Genomic DNA, 21,158 nt, shown 5'->3' on the forward strand with positions numbered 1-21,158 from the left:
GAGATTTCGATAAAATATTCCGGCTTGAAAAGAAAATGCGCCACATCTGCCCACTCCTCCTTCCCTCTCTCCCAATCCCACGGGCTTAATATAGGTTCGTGATAGACCAATCATATCATTTCCAACTTCACATTATCCAGTCAACCTCGTTCCCAGGACTGCAAGGGAAAAGTCCTGAAAACGAGGTTGATTACCCAATGGTAGGCTCGGTTTCCGTCGCAATCTCAATCTTTTCTGTTTCCTCCAACATCACTACAAATCGAGCTTACCCTATTTTAATGACAGTGAAAGGAAAGTTCCTTGGAGATGTGTGACACTCGAAAATGTTTTCGGTTAGGATTGATATAAAAATAAATATCAAAAAGTCTTCTCTTTGTGCAGCTTCATCGGAAGAAGGGTTATATGGCGTTTCAACATTGGTTGGGTTTAACAAAAACAGCTTCAAACACTAACGGTCCATAAGCTTATATTCTCGTGGGGGCGGGGATGGGTGGTATTGTAGCGTTGAAAATCTGGGGGCTTATTCGGACCGACTTGCCTTCGTAATGTACAGTATTTTCAGCGTCCCTCGGAAATCGCTCACGTTCGTTCTATTTCATTTTCGGGAAGCCGTGTTAACCCCACAAACGCGCTAAAACCTGTCTAGCATGCAAGGATCATGAATCCTTTAACAGACAAACAAAGCAAGAGCAATACGGATATGCATCACGTACAAATCCCAAACTTTATTTCCAAAATATGACCTACAGTTCGACATTAAAAAGTAATCATCAAACTAGACTCTAAACGAGCCTGAAATTGAAATCGTCAGGAGACCGTAACCCAAAGTCTCTATCCCTCATGCTAAGCCTTGGAGACGACCCTTCTCCGAGCAGATCTATTTTTAGAACGGGTCTCGGGGGATCTTTGGCACGCCCACAGTGACGATTGCATTCCCATACGTCATCCCTTTTCGCGGGATAAACAATTCTAAAAATCAAGCTACTCGGTAGAGGGTTACTCAAGGAATGTCAAAAATTAACGTAATCACCGAATTTCGGGTGTCAGCCGATTACCTAATCGGCTCTCAGCATGATTTCAGGAACCCAACGACTCGTCCTGAGAGCGGATAAGGTAATCGGCTGACGCCCGAAATCCGATGATTACGTTAATCTTTCACACAGATATGGCTTATGGGGGGGGGGGGGGGGGGAATTCTATACAAATCGGTCAACTATTTGAGTAGAGGCAATTTGATAATTCACACCATTCTAAATTCAATGACTCGAGAAAACAGACCGGAATGACGCACGAGACAAATCCACGGATAAAGAAAATCGATAAGCAGCAACTCAAGAAAATTCTTACTATAATTTTGTTCATGGTCAAACCTCAAGAAAAAAATGACGACGACTGTAGTTCCTTCATGCCACAAAAACCAACAAATTTTGATAGGGTGGTCGATTTCCAAGTAAGCACTCGCGTTTCGCCTGTCAAACAGACTAGTGCAATCGTTAGCAGTGTTAACTTTTCCGCTAGTGGTTTCGCGATGGTATGTTGTGCCCTGGCAAAAACATTATTCCGTTTTCTCGGGTATAAATTGAAACAAAAATAGACCTAGATTTTCCATTGCATATTTGAGTCCCAATACAAACTTATCATTAACTTTGCTTTTTCGCCCTGGGACTGGATGGCTCAAGACCGAAGCTGCTGCCTTTCTTGGAATCACTAAAATGAAGCAGTACTTTGATCATGATGTAACCTGCAACGAAAACCGAGAAAAACAGGTTAGTAAAATTGAAGATAAGCAGACGCAGGATTAGCCTGGGAAGCAAGCCTTTCTGTGGAGTTCGGCTGCACTAAAAAGCCGATTTCCGTATTTTTGACGCGCGCAAAATGGAGCGAAAATCGGAAATGCTTGCTACCAGGCTAACGCGCGATGGTCTATGTGTTGAGCACGCCTAAGATGAAATTTGAGCAGATTTAACCTTCAACAAACGACGTTCTGAGAGCACGAACGTGGATACTTATGAAAATTTGAGCATATTCAAAGCCAGAGATCAAAGGAGTGTTTGTAGCAACCCTGTTGAACGATTTTTGCGTAAAGTTTTTGCATGTCTGTATTTGTAAGTTCTCATTAGTTTTCTTAGTTCTTCTAAAGTATTCCTGTATTCGGCTGTCCCACCTCTATTAGTTTTGTAACTATTTGCGGGACAAATTATTCACTCTGTTGTTGTTGTTGTTTTTTTTTTTCAAATAAATTGTTGTTGTTGTTGTTGTTTCTACCCTGTCCATTCCTATCTTATCGGTATCGCAGGGGTCATGGGTTCGAATCCCGTTCAAGACTCATTTTTTTCGGACTTTCTTTACGCTTCTGGCCCCGGTTGTTCAAAGAGCGGATAACTTTGTCCAGCGGATAACTCGCTATCCAGCGGATAAAACGTAGTCCAACCAATACATTTTATCCGCTGGATAAAATTATCCGTTCTTTGAACAACTGGAGCCTGGTCAAGTTTCGTACATTACAGCGAAGGTTTCCATTTATGGAAATCTTTCATCCGCAGTTCAACTATATGATATTTCATTTAATCGTTTTCACAGGTTTTCGATCCTCTGTGATTTACAGCAAAGGGGAAGTTAAATGAATTAATTCCAGGATTAAATAACGTGTGTTTTTCGGCGCCGGTTAATTGATCTAAGAGTACAACCTACCAACTAAAGCTATTATCCCAGCAACGAAAAATGAAGTCATGGATCCAGACATTATGACAGAAATGATATACCAAAGAAGTGGAAGACACAAGATAACATTCCACACAATACACGTGATTAGATTTCTTGATCTCCTGGGGTATTCATATCTTTCAGCTGGAAATCTGCCATGTTCAAAAAAGTGGCTCATGGCTTTGTCCTGTAAATTGGAGAGAAAAAAACCATGAACTATGGTACAGTGAAACCCCGCTTTACAGACACTCACTTAAAACGGACACTCGTTATTACGGACAGTTTTCTTGGTCCCGCTCTACACATTTTCCTTAAAATTAACCCGCTTAATGAGGACACTCTGTAATATGGACGCTTTTTCTGGTCCCAATGGTGTCTGTCATACACTCTGTTTTTTTTTTTATAAGAACGTCTAATTTTGGAGCTGAGGCTGAACGTTCTTATATTTTATTGCGATCTGAGGAAATTACATGATATACACTACATGTATTTCAGTTAATCAATGAGGACGGGACCAGAAAACCTATCAAAGTGCATTTTCGGCTGAGATATGGTATCAAGAACTGCTGATTATGACAAACCGAGATGTGTGTCACCATCAGTTAATGTTATACAAAACATGCCCTTGAGTAGTTTGGTTAATTTCCATTTGTTACATTGATTTTATATTATGTATATACGGATTAGCAAAATAAAAACGTTCTTAATCGACTCAGCCTGAGGAATGTTCTTAACACGTTCTTAAAATTTTGGTTAATCTCAGCCTCGACGTTCTTATAAAAAAGGTTCTTATAAAAAAAAACAGAGTGTAACGGGGTTTGACTGTACCAGTTGAATGGTTTTTTGCGGTTTTAATTAGCTTATTGCCAGTTATTTCTTGTTACAGTCAAACCCCGTTATTACGGACACCACTGGGACCAGAAAAAGTGTCCGTATTACAGAGTGTCCATGTTAAGCGGGTTAATTTTAAGGAAAATGTATGGGCGGGACCAAGAAAACTATCCGTAATAACGAGTGTCCATATTAAGCGGGTGTCCGTAAAGCTGGGTTTCTGTTCTTTTGCGCAACACGTTCTGTCTCGTATGATCAGAGCGAACATACTGTTCTTTAATGACTATAAGCCGTGGCTAAACAATAAACAATCAAAAATTTTCATCCACCACTGTGTTGGATAAACATGTCCAGCGACGGCGACGCAAATGTCAACGCCGCAAAACAATGGGTTTAGTGAGCAAAAACAATTGGTCTGCGCGTGCGTCTTAAATTATATCTCATCTTTTTGGCCGACCAGCTTGGCTCGTGACTCGCGTGAGCTCCAACTTGGCCGAGATACAGACATATACTTCAATTATTCATAGCTATATAGCAGCCAGGGACTGAATTGCATATCGTTAAAGGACAAACTACAGCGGCATATAAAAAGAAACTAACTACAGCGAAATAAAGAAGCTAAACACTAAGGTAATTCACAAGAATACATATAAAATCCCACTAAAAAGCCATGTATTGGCCTATTTCAGTGTTGTTGAATTAAAAGACAAACTATAGCTAATACTTAGATTGATTAGCCCGAGAACATAATGCAAGTAAAAAACTATTCTTTATCCTATTTGTTTTGGGCAGTTTTTCTTGCAACTTGTCTCGCAATTTCGTTGCGCCGTTGCAACACGAAGTTGAGGGGAACATTGGGTAGTGTAACATGCCTTGAAATGAACTTGTCTCACGACATTTTTGTTGCAATCACCATTGCACGAAGTAGAACCAACTTCTACTTTTCGCAACGAGATTGTGGCAACAAAAAATTGCGAGGCATGCTAATTTCAGAGCATGTTACACTAGGCAACGGTTCGTGCAACTTGTGTCGCAACAAAATTGCGAGACAAGTTGCAAGAAAAATTGCCTGGTGGAACGGCGCCTTTAAATTTGCGCGAAACAAACTAGATTGCCTGCTCACAGGCTAGCATATATAGATTAGGCTTTTGGTTTTAATTGGTTCATATTGTGTTATTTACGTAATGTTTAAAACACATGCTACGAGTTTTTTGAACGGCTTCAAAAATACTCCTGGAAAAGTGTGTGTCAAGAGAGTTCATAACAATGATACTTTTGTGAACGCTGGAAAGTAGCATACGAGAAAAACATTAAACACCGCATACTAATGAGGAGGAGGTTTTATCAAATATAAAACCACTGTACGTGATGTTTTATCGACCATTTGATAGGTCAATGGGCTTATGAATTATTAATGAATTTTTGGAGTTTTCTGCTCATGCTAAAGCGGACCAATGATGTTTATTACCTTTTCCTGGAAAGCTTTCCTGCACCAGTTCGACGTATCTTCAACACTCTCACAAGGAATGTCTTTGAGTGGAATACGCCTGGATGACACAAGAGATGAAAGAATGAGATTGTGAAGTCATTGAATAGGTCCTACCCGATATCCAGTATAACAGTCCGTGTAAATGAAAGTAGAAGAGCATTGGAAATTTGCGTTGTCATATAGTATGGATGTCAAATACCTTATCCAGAGATGAACATCACCTCCTTCACCCATCAACATGCGAGTCAGATTCGGTTCCTTGCCCTTTTCGAAAGCAACTTCCAAGTCATAAACTGCTGGCACTAAAAGAAGCAGATTCACGAAGAGGTCTTAACAGCTCAATATTTCAAAAGTAAGGTCTTCCCTCAACCTCCAAATAAAGTAAAGTAAAAAGTAAAACTTTATTGAATCTTATGGCAGTCACGGTTTTTCAGACCCAACGTACGCAAGCATATAAATAATTCATAAGTTTAAAATATCGAATAAAATATTTTTAAAAGCGTTAAAATCATAATCATAGATAAAAACATCAATAGGTAACTCTCCTAGCTGACAAGAAATGGTTCAAAAAGGAATTCTCCAAGTTTCTTTTTGAAAGTCCGCAGGCTGTCTGCAGCAGTGATCTCACGTGGCAATGAGTTGCAGAGTTTAATTGCTCTATGTAGAAAAGTTCGCTGACCTGCGGCCGATTGATAAGATGGAATATCGAGATAGTCCTTATTTCTTGTGCTGCGATTATGAATAGTAGATCTTGTCACAAGACGATCACTCAAAAACGGGGAGCAGGGACAATGCAGAGGCGAAAACACTCGCCTGCCTCCAGTGTGGCTCGGGTTGGATTCCCGGTTTGTTGTTGGATTTCGTCCCTGCTCAGAAGATTTTTAGGAAATTTAAGGAGCGACGACGGCAACACCAACGAAAGCGTCACTTGAAAATGCAACATTACTTCACTTTATTGTGCTAATTCACGATAATTTCAACTCGTTCAAGTTGTACAAAAACGGTGAACTACCCAGGAACCAAATTGGTACATATATAGGCGAAATTCATGTCACCATAGCGTTGTGCGCTCAAGTTTTCCACAAAAATATTGAATTTGGCCATTGCACGTTGCTGTTTTGCAGAAGACGACAAAGAAATGTGCCGAAATTTAAAACGCACGTGCAGGGAGATTGTTCTTTTCTATTACATGTAATTTAAACTTATTGTTTTGTGGCGTTGTCATTGCCGTCGTCTCTTTTCTCCGGTATAATGATCACATTGCCAGTACGCTTTTCACGGATCTTTTTAGACTTGCTAACTTATTTTGCTTACACAAGGAAATGCCATGCACTTACAAAGATTAAAGCCGCCGTTACACGTTGAAACTTTTAGCTGAAACTTGGGTGCAACGGCGCTGCGAAACAAGTTTCAGCAGGCGTTGTGCCGTGTAACATGGTCGGTTTCGTGAACTTTTTTCGAACTTCCCTTGCGAGACAAGTTTCACGAAAAGTAGAACCGCTTTCTACTTCTGTAACGGCTCGCAGCGGTCGCAGTGGTGAAAAAACAACAGTTTCACCGTGTAACACCACTTCGTGAAACTTGTCTCGTTCGCCGTTGCACACAAGTTTCAGCTAAAAGTTTCAACGTGTAACGGCGGCTTAACGTGCACGAACTTTCAAACTAGATAGTGCAGAAAGAAAATTACAGTGCAACGAACTCAACCGGGGCCACTGAAAAAACCGACATCGTTTTTGATTGGTTTACAAGCTACCAAAGCCAGACTCCTTTGTTGTAAACGTGACCTGTGATTAGCTGATCAATGTTGGGTGGCCCCGGTTGAGTTCATTGCACTGTAATGAGAAAGAGTTCTTTATTCCAGTTGAATTACCTTTCTCCTTGAAATATTGAACAGTCAGGGCAAATCCTCTGGATCTCGGCAAAAGATGATGCTTCAACTCCGGAAGGCCATTAGCTCGGGCATATTCTACACTGGCCTGAACTTTTGCTTCTGTTAAACGTGTTCCTTCCGCAAAAATTGCCAGCTGACAGGGCAGGACAAAATGATTCAATTAGGCAGAATAGTGAGTGCACAAACAGGACCATCTATTAAATCTTTCTATCTACAGCAAGTGCCAAATGCAATCAGCTTCGGCGCTGAAAATTATTCCAGTCATATTCTTGCCCACTGATACCCTACAGAACAGGCGTTATTTATTTTTTATCGTTTTTCAGGCGAGTGGAGGCAAGCGCGAGTCACGCGCGAGGGTAATTATTTTCGCACCCCTCCCGTCGCGCGTGACTCGCGCTTGCCTCCGCTCGCCTGATAAACGCAAAAAAATAAATAAATAAATGAAAAAAAAATAAAAAATAACGCCTGTTCTGAAGGCTAGCCCACTGACCTAGTTCTCCTGCATCACAAGGAGTTTGAAATCTCCAAATTACAATGGGATCAAAAATGGGATTTGGTCACAACAATAAAAATAAAATAAAATTCTGCCTGAAACAATAAACATCACTGCGAGGCTCCGGGGAATAAACCCATATAAACTCTACAATTTATTCCTCGGAGCCTCGCAGTGATGTTTGTTGTTTCAGGCTGAATTTTAATAGATTGAAATTGGCCGGTTATTTCAGTGGCTTCCACATGTAACACCCGATGTTTTATTGGATGAATGTTAGGGTTAACCCTTTAACCCCTAATATCAAAAAACAAATTCTCCTATCCTGTTCCCCCACTTTTCTTATAAAAAACCGGAGAGAAGTTATTAACAAGAAAATTCACCTTGGGTAATCATATCCTTAATTCTCATGACCTCACGGGTTGAATAAGCATTGATATTACAAGGAGAAATTTGATGCTGATCACTGTTAGGGCTTAAAGGGTTATATGACGTTTAGTCATGCGAATTCAATAACTGTTAAACTTCCAGTGCACTGATTGGCTCATAGCTATCATCCACAAGAATACAGACAATAAGAATGACATCACATATAAATTATGTGCTATGGTCTATTATAATATACACCATATAAACCGTCACTGATTTGTTAAATATCGCACCTGCACACCTCATAATTCAGATAGAGGTGTTTGAATAATAATATTACAAGAAATAAAATGAAATAATTTACTCACCCAGAAGGGAAAAGGAAAGTCTTTAAGTGTCTTCAAACTCGTGTCTAGAACTTTTTGATCATTCTGCCAGTTTCGACGCAAAAACACAAATTCAGTGCACCACCAGGAGAAGCCAATTATCGGCAGGAACTTCAGGTAGCCCTTCATGTAACACTTGCAGGTCTACAAAACAAAAACTTCCAAGTCAGTTGTTGTTGTTGCTGTGGTCTAGAGGTGGGTATGTTGAAGTTTTTACATGAATTTGGGTGGCTCAATTGTGGTCCCTGGTGTTGGTTCCTCTGATATGAAGTTTACCACAAATTGTGTGGTTCCAGAAAATATCCCTACCCACCCCTTGATGGGTCATTGGAAATTTGCATGGTGGAGGAGGAGGTGGGGGTCCTCCAAAGACAAAAGTTTTAATGTGAGTATGAAGCTAGACTGTGATTTTCGAAGGGGTGGAAGGACTTACCACACATTGTGTGGTTCCAGAAAATATCAAAGCCACCCCAAGCATTGGAAATTCTAAATGACTGAATGACACTTTATTACAATGCAATTTAAAGTGCCCCTTACCCCTAATTTTTTTTAAATTGAAATAAAGTCTTTTTGTTTTGGATCATTTTGGCGAAAAAATTTCAGCCATAGGACTTTTTCTTGATTTTCTGTGATTTTCAAAGTTCGTAAAATTGCCACCACTTTGGTTCATGGCCGTGAATTGAGGAAAATGGGTCTAGTTGTGGTCTGTGACATGCAAAGCGACATGAGGATTTTATGAATTTTCTTAATTTTTGTTTTAATCATCTCCAAGTCGTTCACATTTTGTCATAATGAAAAAACAAATTTAGGGGTTAGGGGCACTTTAAAGCCAAGTGTAAGGCTAAATTTGTTCCAGTTTCACAAAGTGGTAGTTTTACCACTGGAAACTTGGTTAGTAAGCTCAATTTCTCATGCCATACCGTGTTAAAATGGTGTGATTCACAGTAGGCCTGTTTTTTGTTTAATGTTGGATTTTATAGAAGACATTATATTGCAATAACTTTGAATCATTCATTGATTCCTTTGTGCCCTAATTGGCCGGCATTTTTGGAGTGGATGCATGTAAGCATCAGAACTACTGCATACGTAAGTGAGTGCTCTAAGTTTTAAGTGTTTCCTTATTTTGCAAAGGTAAACCATGTTATTGCAATGTCACGGGATAACTGAAATATGGGGGTAGGCATAGCAAGGGTGGAGCAAATCAGACCAGCTAAAAAGCCTCTAGTCAAGGCAGAATGGGCAAGCTGGAGTATGGCAAAAGGAGTGGTACACACCAAGGCGGGTTGGACAGATAGCATGATGGCATTATGTGCAATAAGGCTTATTTGAGAGTGGTGGTGATGATGATGAACATCCTCTCGGACTTTCTTGTCTAAGGTCATGACTTTTTCCGAAAAGCAGTTTTGCTGAAAGTAACATAAAATTAAAGAAATCACCAGCTTTTCTTTTGAGTTGCTCCAGGTTTAAGGAAAAGTTACGAGCTAGTTTTCCCAATTTAAATATACACAGAACATTGCTACATTACTTTTCTAATATGATAAGCAGCCTGTGTGTTCAGAAAACTCTAATTTGGACATTGTCCATGCACCAAAACCTCAAAACAAATATTTTCCAATTCAAATGGCCCCAGTTGTTCAAAGAGCGGATTATTTATCCACTGGATATGTCACTTTGTGGCAGATAAAATGTGCGCAAGAATTTACCTATAACCCTGAAATTTGCATATAAAATAGAAGCGTCTGTCTTATTTGAGTATGGGATTGTGTGAAAAACTTGCCAAAAGCTTGGGTTGGAGTACATTTTATCCGCCAGACAGTAACTTATCCACTGGATAAAGTTATCTGCTCTTTGGACAACTGAGGCCTGGTCACTACTGGCCAGCCTCCAGTTTAGTTCACATACCGCCAATACTCCTGCCCTGTCGGCAACTGTATAGCCAATAAGCCAGTCAACATCACTGCGATGATTACACAGACAGATAGCACTCTCTTTTCCCAGCTTATCAAAATCTTCTTTGGTTCCATAAAGTTTAATATCCAGACCTGACCACCACTCTGCAAGGAAAGTCAATTCTGAAAACAAACACAACAAGCCTTTAGAACACCAAATGATTTAACATTGTGTTGTTTCAGAAAATATCCATGCCTGTCCCATGGAAGGCTTTTGGTTTTGATCCCACCCCAACCCCCTGGAAAATATTCCATTTTCCTTTCAAAAGTTTGCCTTTTTAGACTCCCCTCCCTCTAGGAAGTTGCAATGAATGTCCATACAGGAACTATGGATATTTTCTGGAATAGTACAATATATTACCTATCATTTACTACATCTTTTGCTGTTTACAGAAAATATCCATTCATTTGTGTCAACAGTTGTTTCATTAAGGTGAATATACATTCCTTAACACCAAAATAAACTTCATTTGCACGAAAGAAACCTTCAAGAACAACGTTTGCATATATATTAACATTCAACAGCATCAACAGACAAACAACAGCTCCTTTTGACATTCATTTTATCTCATTAGAAATAAATAAATAAATAAATAAATAAATAACCATGTCACAGATGACATGTTGTGGCTACAAAGTGGTTAAAATTTCATAGCTTAATTTATGTGGTGGTAATTTATGTTTGCTGTATAATATTTACATCGGATACAAGTATTTAATTGGTCTTTGTGATCATCTGGATGAATATTAAGGCTAAACAAGTCAATGTTGTGAAAGCTACGTAGTTTATCAAAATAGTTTTTAGTGGGTAAGTTCGAAGAGAGAAGATTATTGTATTGTTCATGCGAATTAATATAGTCATACCAACCCGCCTCGACCAGCTTTAGCTATTTGCGGGTAGATATCTACCTAACTTGTACCTCTCTGTTTTTTTTAATAAAGTTTTTTTTTTAAAGTGTTAATAAAGTTTAAATAACAATTGTGTCACACATCCTAACATCCATCCATGTTATTCGTGTGAGTGCCTGATATTTTAGACTTTATGAATGTCCAAGAAATGTGTTACCAGGTTAAAAATAACACACGTCAGAAACTGCCAACAAATTAATTCAAATATGAAACAGGTAACATTATCAATAACACAACACAACAGCAAAACCAATCTTTTATCCAAATGTACCCAAATGAATCAAATGTTATTTATCTTGAATTTTGCCACAAAATATAAATAACATTCAGATTGCTGAACAGGAAATTATCGCTCAAACAATTAAATGACCTTTTAACTCAGGCTTAATTTTATTGATGCCAAAATTCAAGTCTGAAATGTGCCAGCAAATTCAAATACAACAATAATTCAAATTTTTAAACTTAGGATGCTTAAATAAGCAGTGCAAACTTGCCAGTTAATTGATGTATTGAAGAATGACATTTAGGTTGTGGCTCAGCTAAGCCGTAAAGCTAAAGTGTAGCCTTTGTATAAACAACAATTTTTATCACTTTGCAACTTAGCTAAGGTGTGGCTATGCATGTTTAATTTTTCTTGAATAAACGGAGCCTGGTCGTTGGTCAACAACAGCCTCGAAATAAAAATGAGAAAATGAAAATTTTGGGGGGTACACAAAATAATTGACCATTTTATAATTTTAAGAAAAGACACAACATTTTTTAGTTTTATTAAAAGACATGTTTCAACAGTTCTACTGTCATCTTCAGTTGAAATTAACACAAAGTGACCAATTTTAACATGTTCCCAGATATTTATGGTAGGTGGTATATTAGTAAGAGCAGTTACCAAATTTTTTAAATACATAATGTTGGGTTTTGGTGAACATTAATCAAAGAAAAGCCATTGGAATTTTATCATTTTGAACTCTGATAACATCTCAAGGAAACAAAACTAAGAAATCTTAAGTTCTAAATCAAAAATACCTTTTCATTTAGTCCGAACTGGCTCGGAAATCGATTTCAATGAAGTTTACTTTTTCTTATTTATGGATAAAATAATCAATTTCTTGGCTCTGATGACAAGAAATCTTGTCAAACTAATTTAGAAGGCTTATCTTTGATTGATGTACACCAAAACACAACTTTATCCAACTCTTTTGAAAGCAGACATATGTTGCATGTTATTGTTAACTGTTGTAAGAAAACAATCAGACCAGTGCAGCGTGTTTAGTTGGTCACATATTTCAGAAATGCACATCTTGAGAAAGTGTAAACTACAGACTGATTTTTTTTAAAATTAGGACTGGTATGTTTATGTTTATGGTTACCTGTCCCGATTCAAATGAGTGGATTCAAAACTTTCAAACAGAAATGAAGAAACTAGACGTGTACTTTCTTTGAACAAGACTTGTGATAAAATAAAAGCAAGCGAAGAACACCTTCACCTGGGGAAAAAAAGAAAAAGAAAAAAATAGATTCCTCAGCTGCCAGAGAATCTCTTCGACTGTTTAAAACAGAAAAGGTCTGAATTCAGCTATTTTTACAGTGCAACGGGCCTTACCGTGGCCACCCAACAAACTTTTTTTACAAGTTAGCCAAACAGGATATGTGAATTTGATTAACGGTCACGCCTCCTTGCAAAGTCCAACAGGCAAGTGATGCAACAATGAATTATTGAAAACATGTTGCTTTGTGTGCACTGCAAATTCTGTCTGTTTAAAAATTAATGCCTTCTTTTTTAGAGACAGTGCCTCCTAATACCAAGATATTTTTGCGCAGTTTATGACTTTGTGGGAATAGCAGATCTTAGCAAAGGCTGTTAGAATCCAAATTTGGGTGTGACCATACACTTTATAGAGATATTTTAAGTTAAAATAATTAGAAAGAGCCGTAAATACATAACAATATAAGGCACTTTACTCCAAACTTAAGCTTAATAATATTAACTCCAAAAAATGTAGCCTGCAAGCAAGCTCTCTATCATAGGTCAGCCGCGAGAGAATATTGCAGGAGCAAGCCACAAGAGGATTGGGGCGGAGATGTGGTTACCCATAATTTTCCTTTTGGATTTCATTAACACTTGTTAAGATCTGCTTTTCCTGAATAGTAATAAACAGTGCAAAAAATATATTATTTTGTATTAAAAGGCACCTTCCTTAAGAAAATCTATTTTCTCAGAGCATCCTGCGAGGAGCTGAACATATGCTTAGTAACAAAAGGTGAAGCCGTCCTTAATAAAAACTCTTCAGTATTGTGTATTTTCCTTTCGCTGACTTCAGCAATTTTGAAGTTCTGTCTCTTTTCCAAAACATGGATACTTATTTTAAGTACACAAGGTTTTGGAGATTCATGCCAGATTTAAGTCATGTTGTACATTTATTTGCCATGGTTTAATGTCATATTGATTGCATAACTTTGAGTTTCAGGTTTAAGTTTGGGATATCACTCCCTGCTAACGTCTGAGACATCCACAACTGTTTTACCTTGGAACAAAAACAAGCCATATGTCAAAACTCTACATCAACACCAAAAACAAAAAGTAGAATTTATACCTCAATCGAAATGAAAGACAACAGAAAATGTGAACAATTGGGAAAGGTAATCAACTGTCTTGAAGGAGAAATAAATGATTAACACATGTCTAAAGTCACAAACTATTGAAAGAGGAGACAGGATCCTGACAAAACAGTTCGGAATGATTAATTAGCAACACCGGTGGAACAGACAATTGTGGCTGAAAAATATGCAAATCAACTGCAAATAGTAATAAAATGAAAATCTGAACTAAAAACATGCCAAAGAAAAACAAGACTAGTCATATAATTAATAGTGGATGTGAAGTTCTGGAGAGCAAACAGAAAGTTTTATATGTGGTGAGTAAAATTTACAAATTACTTATTGAAGGGAATTTCTGCAATAACTTGTCAGTTTACAACACTAATATATTTTTATGTGCTTTTGAAACATTTAGTACATTATATAATTATACGTTAGGTGACTTGTTTTTGTCACATTACTAAATTTACAACAAGTTTCTTTTTCAAACCTTGGAGACTAGATGATTCATATATTAAAAAAAATGTCCTACACTAAGTATGTTGACTAAGTATGTTGCTATATCTCAAGATGGGATCCATGCAGTTACAGGTAAAATTTTCCAAAACAACACTCGGTACTCTGAAATGAACATTTCAACATTTGATTAATTTATTTACTTATATCATATGGGAGATTATACAGTAATCAATTTAGATTAGATTTAGATCATTCCTTTACCACAAGTATAGCACTGTTTATTAATATTTAATATTAATATTTGCCAATTTTTTGCCGGTGGAAATTGTAGACACTTCGACAAATAGGTTTAATGTGGCGCTAGTTTTGAAAGGATGACAGTCAGAGGCACAACCAGCTTTTTTTGTTTGTTTGCAATAACGACAATTCCAGGCAAAGCAGTGCAAAATGAGACAAGAGACACCAGTTTGCTATAATGAGCTAATTTTGTTGGTTTTAAATCACAGAACATTCTGCAATTATGTATTGTTAGAGTCTGATTAATGGGAGGCCTCCAGTATTCTCCCATTTTCTTAAAGTAATGTTTAAAACACGAGCAGCAGTGTTTTATCAGGATTTAAAACCACAAGGCGCAGTCGAATGGTTTCAGACCCGATAAAACATGTGCTGCGAGTTTTTCGAACAACTTAAAAAACATTAAAGGAAAAGCGTGTGTCAAGAGAGTTCATAACAACGATGCTTTTGTGAACATTGGAAATTAGCATACGAGAAAAACATTAAACACCGCATACTAATAAGGAGGAGGTTTTATAGGGTTTTAAAACCACCGGCGTGATGTTTTATCGACCATCTGATAGGTCAATGGGCTTATGAAATATTTCTGAGTTTTTGAAATAAAAATAAGATAAAACAAATGACTTTATTTAAGTTTTTGAGTATTTAGCACTGTACCTAGCACTAATTGGGAACCAATGCTTCGTACAAAATTCATGGGTTCACTTTTAATTAGCACTTTAAGATATACTGTACTGCAGCTCAGTTAATTCTCTGATCCATCATTTGAAAGAAGACAACAGTTGGACAAACAAAAATGAAAAAGAAAGAAAGGAAATAGAAGCCCTGATCTGAGGTTTAAAGCCATGCCTACTAGTCATAGTCCAAGGTTACTTATCCATTAAATTACAGAGGAAATATTTAACAGACTAGACAGTATTTAAGTTACCACTAAAATCAGGCAAGTGCAACTACAAGATAATTATTTAAGTAAAAAAAAAAAAAACAGACTTTGTGCTCTCTCTGTTGTTGGCTGAAGCCACACATAAATGGAAAATCTATTTGTAATATAAACATCGTTGGATACTACACTGTTTCTGAGTGAGAACTTAACTTTTGCTCACTTGAGCAATACATGTATATCACAGTGCAGGAGTAGCCTGTACTACAGATGGATTTTTAACCAGCAGTAATGAGGCTACCAGGTGTTAAATCTGGCTGTTATGTAGGCTATGCAGAAGTAGGGTGAAGAAGATCACAATTTTCCCTCTGTTTTCTTAGAAGTGATTTATAAACTAAGATTTTCTTTTAAAACCTTATTACACTCTGATTTTTCTTCAAATTTATCCTGGTCAGTAAATTTCCTTGATGCTAAGCTCAACCAATTACTTGTCAATGATCATTATTTTCTCTAAACAAGCCATATAACCAATCACCAGATGAATCATTTTGTTTTAAAATTATCATCCAGCTTTTTATGTTGAAAAAATGTTTCATTTACACTTCATTTATGACAGAAAAAATAAGCCATCGCAAAAAACACAAGTGCTAGATACAAATCAGTATACCCATTTTGTTTCAAATGGAATAATTTGCGTTTGGAAAATGTGTAGTTTTAAGCTTCCGTGCTTTATATATTTGACTGAGAGAGACATTACGTAATAATGAACTAGTCATGAATGACTTCTTCATGGTAACTTTCTTGAAAGTGGCTGTTTGATGAGTGGAAACATTTGACAAGTAGCAATGGCTAAGGCTACTTACTAACTCTTTTATTGCCTGGGGTTTCCTTATTTTTTAGACATTTTGTCCCTCAATCTCTACTTTTCAAAGAGTATGTCAAATATGTTTTGTCCGATATATTGTTATGGCCATGGACCAAGAGCAAAATTAAAACATTCAAAATACTTCTTCACACAAACTCACTTCTCAGTCATGTTTTTTTCATTTAGATTTGTATTAAGTTTGTCCATTGTGTGTTTTCAGTCACTAGGTATAGATAAATGGGCTTGTTTGAACCAAAGAGAAAATGTTTGAATTCATCTGGAAAGAGTCGTCGAATCTGTGTTTCTTCAGATTTCACAGTTATCTCTCAAAGCTTCTTTTCTCTTCCTTTCCATACTGACATATTTCTTGTGCCTCACAGCTTTGCTAAAATGCATTACATAAGCTAGGAGAAGCAAAAGACTATACTCGCTGGCTACATCTTGGCCAGTTGTTTTTTCACGCAATATTTCATTTGTTAATTCAGACGCCTGAAGGGGTTTATTCATGCCTGGCTTATATGTAAGTACACAACCAGTAGAAATATCAACTAAGATAAACAATGGAAATGAAATAGCTCATTTTTCAGCAAAGACTTTCTCGTAATTCCTTATCAATAACTGATGAAATTCAAAATCACCTAACAATACATTTCTTTTGAGACTGTGGGAAGCGGCAATGTGTAACAAATTTTTGCTCTACAGTGTATGTGTATTTGATAATGCAGACCGTGTTGCTTCATTGATGACAAATTTTAACCATTTGCATTAATTTCATGGAGTACATGTATTAATTTGATATTTTATAATTTATAATAAGAAGTAGGTCAGGTTACTATTATTTAATTAGCAATGTCTATTTACGTGTTACAACGAGTGAATTACACTCTAATACTTCTTTTCTGTAGGATAAATTTGTGAACTTTGATTTTGGTGAACCTAATTTAACAGAGTGAAGACAAAGAAAATAATATGCGCAAACATTAAACTAAAACGAACTATGTAAAGGTGTATCAGAATAATAATCAATCAAAGTGGGAAAGGGGGAAGCTGATAGTATCTATCATAACTTGCCTAGTTTTATCTGTCTATTCTGTAAATTTAGACAGTCAGAAAATTTGTCCTTTACTTTTTAAGCACCGATATTAACATGTTAATTCCCATTACTGTTCTCCACATGTTTCTCCTGGTGCTAGTTAGAAGAATTTGTTTAAAAATCAAGATATTTACTCTTTAGTCATCATTTCATATATTCTCCAGACCTGAATGTTTGATAAAGCAGTTATATTATGAGGAGAAAATAGATGCTGGTCCCTTTTGGGTCTTAAAAAGGATTAACTCAGCTCCACTTCACATCCTGAACATGTGACACGAATACTTGATTTCATGTGCCGTTGTTTTGCAGGGCAACAGTAGCACTGCAAAACACTGACATCTTTTGCATACCAAATTAGACTAACAATACATGACATGAATCTATACTTACGGCACCAGTGGAGGTAGACCACATTTAAGTTGGCCCATCTGAACAAATCTTTGTTTATGAACCACAGCGGCAACAATAGAAGCTGAATAAAATTAATGATAAGGCCACTGGCTAAGAACAGGAGCACAAGCCATAACCAAACTACTGGCATCCTCTTGAAAAACAATGGTAGATCCATGATACAATTCACTAGTGAGATCTGTCCTGTGAAATAATAAGAAAACCATAAACATGTTTAACTTGCAACTTCAAACAAATCCTTTCAAACTCGTATAATTTAATATATAGTACCCAAATCTAAAACCTAGTGCTATTTACCTACAATCTTGGCCAAAAATGTTTGGATGACTTCTAAGACTCAACATTAAACGCCTCCCCGTCCCTCACCCCCAAGCAATGTTGTCTTGTTGCTGCACAGTCCAAGTTGTATTTTCCACTGGCTGAGGAATGAAAAAAGTGGAAAATGTTGACACACACCTCTGGGGCCTGAGCCCAAGGGGGTTGTTTTTGAGTCACGTACTCTGTGTTGTTTGTCAGTTGCTTTTTTCGCTGTCCGCCATTGCTGACGTATATTTCAGAGCCCCAGTTCCCACCCAACCCTTCGTTTGAGTTGACAACATACAACATACACTCTGTTGGTTAGATATTCTTTATTAAGATTTGTCAGCATAGAGTGTTACTAAGTTTATATCTGTTGTTTAATATTACTGTATTTTTGCCTACATTACGTATAATGTTAGGCTTTATTGGTTTGAGAAATAAAAGAGTCAGTCTGGCGGCAGTCAGCTTGACAATGGCTCCCAGCGGTGTGTGAGAAATGATTTTTTTACAATAACTGTCCAAATTCCCGCACACTGATTGGCTCATAGCTATTGTCTATAAGAGTACAGACAATAAAATAATGTCATATCTAATGTGTGTGCTTTCTTAATGGAAAACAAGATGCCCCTCTAATGGCATTACACGGAATGCTTAATGTAGCCCCAATTATTCCCCATTGTATGTTTCGCAGATATTTAAAAAATATCCTCCCTTGGCCATTGAAATAATTGTCTGAATGGTTTTATTCAGATATATTGCGTGATACTTATCGTTGTGTTACTAGGAATCATACCAGAAATAACTATGCAATAACGTCATGACCCCGCTGAACTGGTCTGGCCTCCTCTAGCTCTAATCAGTTCGCGTTGATCATTCGATCTGTTTTTTAAAGCGGATTTTCTTTGCTGTGAACTCTCCCAATTTCCGCCGTTTCAACTGTCGAGTACTACCTAGAAGTTCTTATTTCGATTTACTGCTTGAAAAAGGTTGGTTTTCTCTCTGAAAACGGCAGATCCGGAGTCTTAAATTCAGACATGTGGCCGCCATTGAACGAAAACAACTTTTCCAAATGATGATTTGCTTTGACGTCACACAAGTAGAGATGAGTGGGTCCCCTCCCTCGTGATATACGCGCAGATAATGGAGTTTGATTGGGCCGCTTTTGTTCAAGACAATCAAAACAATAGATCCCTTCTGGGAGAGGGAAGAATTTAATCTAGTTTTAATGAATAAATCAAATGATGATTTGACGTCACACAGAAGTGATGAGTGGGTCCCCTCTCTCGTGATATGTGTCTGAAAAATAGATTTTGATTGGGCCACTTCTGTTGAAGACAATCAGAACAATATATCCTTACTAGGGGAGGACAGAGTTTAATGCATAAATTAATGTGCACATTTATGACACCGATGAAGAAAAAGATACCCGACCGAAACCTAGACACGTCATGCCCTGCGGGCATTCCGTGTAATAAAGCCAATTCCACTAATACTTTTTTCCATGTCATTGTAAAAAACAAATCCACGGCATTTTTCTATGGTCTATACTCTTATAGACCATAAAATGTCCAAAACTTGGCAGTGAAACCACTCACCTGCAGCTCGTGGTTCTACTTGAGTTTGAACACTTTCATATGTCATTTTATGGTCTGTAAGAGTATAGACCATAGAAACGTGCTGTCGACTTGTTAACCAGTTGTTATCAACATTGCTTGGGGATGGTGTAGCGGTGGAATTTGAAGATAGACAAAACCGTTCTTGACAGTCTTGTCAAAGATTGAAGTGTTAAAAATGTACAGAGTGAAGATAAAACTATCAAGGAGCCTCAATAAGCAATGATTAGAAATTTTGCTGTTTGTTGAAATTTAGCTACAGGGTGTAATATGTACATGTAGCGGCCAGAAAAGCTAGGGTTCACAAGCATTAACAACACCACAAGTAAGCTTGATTTAATCTAAAAATGGTTGCATGTCTTCTTGCTATCAAAAGTAATAATCTCAAACTTGAAAATCACGAGACAATTTTCTGAAAGAAATGTTTCGAAATGACTTACGCTGTTTTAGCTTTAAGCTTGACGCTTTTTTAAGCTTAATTGAGATGAGTAGATGACATAAGCTTAAATGGTACGGTGTCGAATTAAAAAGCAGCCTTTTTTGTTGTAACATTATATTCAAAGAGAAGTCTCTGAACAAAACAATAAACCAAAACCAATGACCTACATGTAACATTTAACGGCATGAATCCTCCAAAACCACCGAACAAGAAGATCGAACAGACGCAAAACTTTGATTGACAGCAAACACGTGTTGATGTAATGGAGATGTAATGATGTTGACGAGATCAAAGTACAGACTCAGAGAAACAGGACACGTTATTTCACGTGTGTTCCTGTATGCATAGCTAAAAGGAGAACCTTAAAAAAACGCTTACCTTGGATTACAAAATCTCTCTAATCATCTAATAACTCTCACACCCAAATTTCAGCTTAAATTTCAGCGGGGCGCCATGGCCACCAACCATCTTTGTGGTATATGTACATGACGTTCTTATTGCCGTGAGTCCGCTGACAAAGTTGCGATGTTACAACGAGTGGACTGCGGACTGCGGACTGCGGATCTGTAGGTTAAATTAAGGGGAGACTAACCTAAACGCCATTTTTCCGCCACTTGACATGGCTTTGACGGAAATATCTCTCTACACTCATCCCGTGAATCTGTGTTGTGGGGTGTTCTGTGAATTTTTGGGTTATTTTTGGGTATATTTGGGAGGAGATAGTTTTTCTTGAAGGATAGGTAAAATTAAAAGAAATAAGAAATGTTGAAGATTTAGTGAAGTTTTAAAATAAGAATTTGTAGTTAATAATCAATAGACGGACACCAAGTTAGTTCACTAGCAACCTGGGGTGCTCTTGCGTGGGTATCAACTGTCTGTTAGTGTTCCAAAAATCATTTTCTTTCTGCCATCCCTTCTTAAAACCTCTTCAAATTTCTTTCAAATTTAGGTTAAGTCCCCTTTAAGATGTGTGATACTTTACTTTAATAGTTTACCACAAAGAAAAAAGACAAGTATTGACAGGAAAACCCAAAGGAAAACCCTAAGCAGGAGCTACGTCCCTCACTGAAGGGTTACCTAAAGCCTACACTAACTAAAAATTAAACAGCTACTGAAGTCACAAATAAGCACATACATACATAATCAAGTGGAAAATATGTACAGTATTAAACTAGAAATATAATAAAAGAAA

At 37.3% G+C, this 21,158-nt stretch overlaps 1 protein-coding gene across 3 annotated transcripts; it reads right to left on the reverse strand.

Moving 5' to 3' along the window:
• Positions 1-701: 701 nt before the first annotated feature.
• On the reverse strand, positions 702-20,466 carry LOC146466585 (1-acyl-sn-glycerol-3-phosphate acyltransferase delta-like). 3 transcript variants are annotated; one of them, XM_085127268.1, is made up of 10 exons: positions 20,345-20,465; positions 17,912-18,033; positions 17,594-17,797; positions 10,062-10,231; positions 8,142-8,303; positions 6,894-7,047; positions 5,223-5,325; positions 5,003-5,081; positions 2,692-2,890; positions 702-1,741 (listed from the first exon to the last, which is right to left on the reverse strand). In XM_085127268.1, exons 3-10 carry the CDS (start codon positions 17,769-17,771, stop codon positions 1,641-1,643), a joined length of 1,146 nt encoding a protein of 381 aa, XP_084983394.1. In that variant the 5' UTR covers positions 17,772-17,797; positions 17,912-18,033; positions 20,345-20,465; the 3' UTR covers positions 702-1,640. The 3 variants fall into 3 exon arrangements, with proteins under 3 accessions (XP_084983394.1, XP_084983396.1, XP_084983395.1); XM_085127270.1 differs by lacking the exon at positions 17,912-18,033 and having other exon boundaries at positions 20,345-20,466; XM_085127269.1 differs by lacking the exon at positions 17,912-18,033 and having other exon boundaries at positions 17,594-17,792; positions 20,339-20,444.
• Between the last annotated feature and the right edge of the window lie 692 nt (positions 20,467-21,158).

The sequence above is a fragment of the Pavona decussata genome, unplaced genomic scaffold (genome assembly GCF_977016875.1).
Source record: "Pavona decussata unplaced genomic scaffold, jaPavDecu1.1 SCAFFOLD_143, whole genome shotgun sequence".
NCBI lineage: Eukaryota > Metazoa > Cnidaria > Anthozoa > Scleractinia > Agariciidae > Pavona > Pavona decussata.

What these genes read in the sequence shown, in the direction of transcription:
- LOC146466585 (XM_085127270.1), bottom strand. Translation starts at nt 17,771, where the DNA reads ATGGATCTACCATTGTTTTTCAAGAGGATGCCAGTAGTTTGGTTATGG. An exon ending in ACAGGGCAGGAGTATTGGCG is followed by an intron (nt 8,304 to 10,061) that starts GTATGTGAACTA and finishes TTTGTTTTGTAG; the next exon opens with ACCTGCAAGTGTTACATGAA. An exon ending in GATGTTCATCTCTGGATAAG is followed by an intron (nt 5,082 to 5,222) that starts GTATTTGACATC and finishes TGTGTCATCCAG; the next exon opens with GCGTATTCCACTCAAAGACA.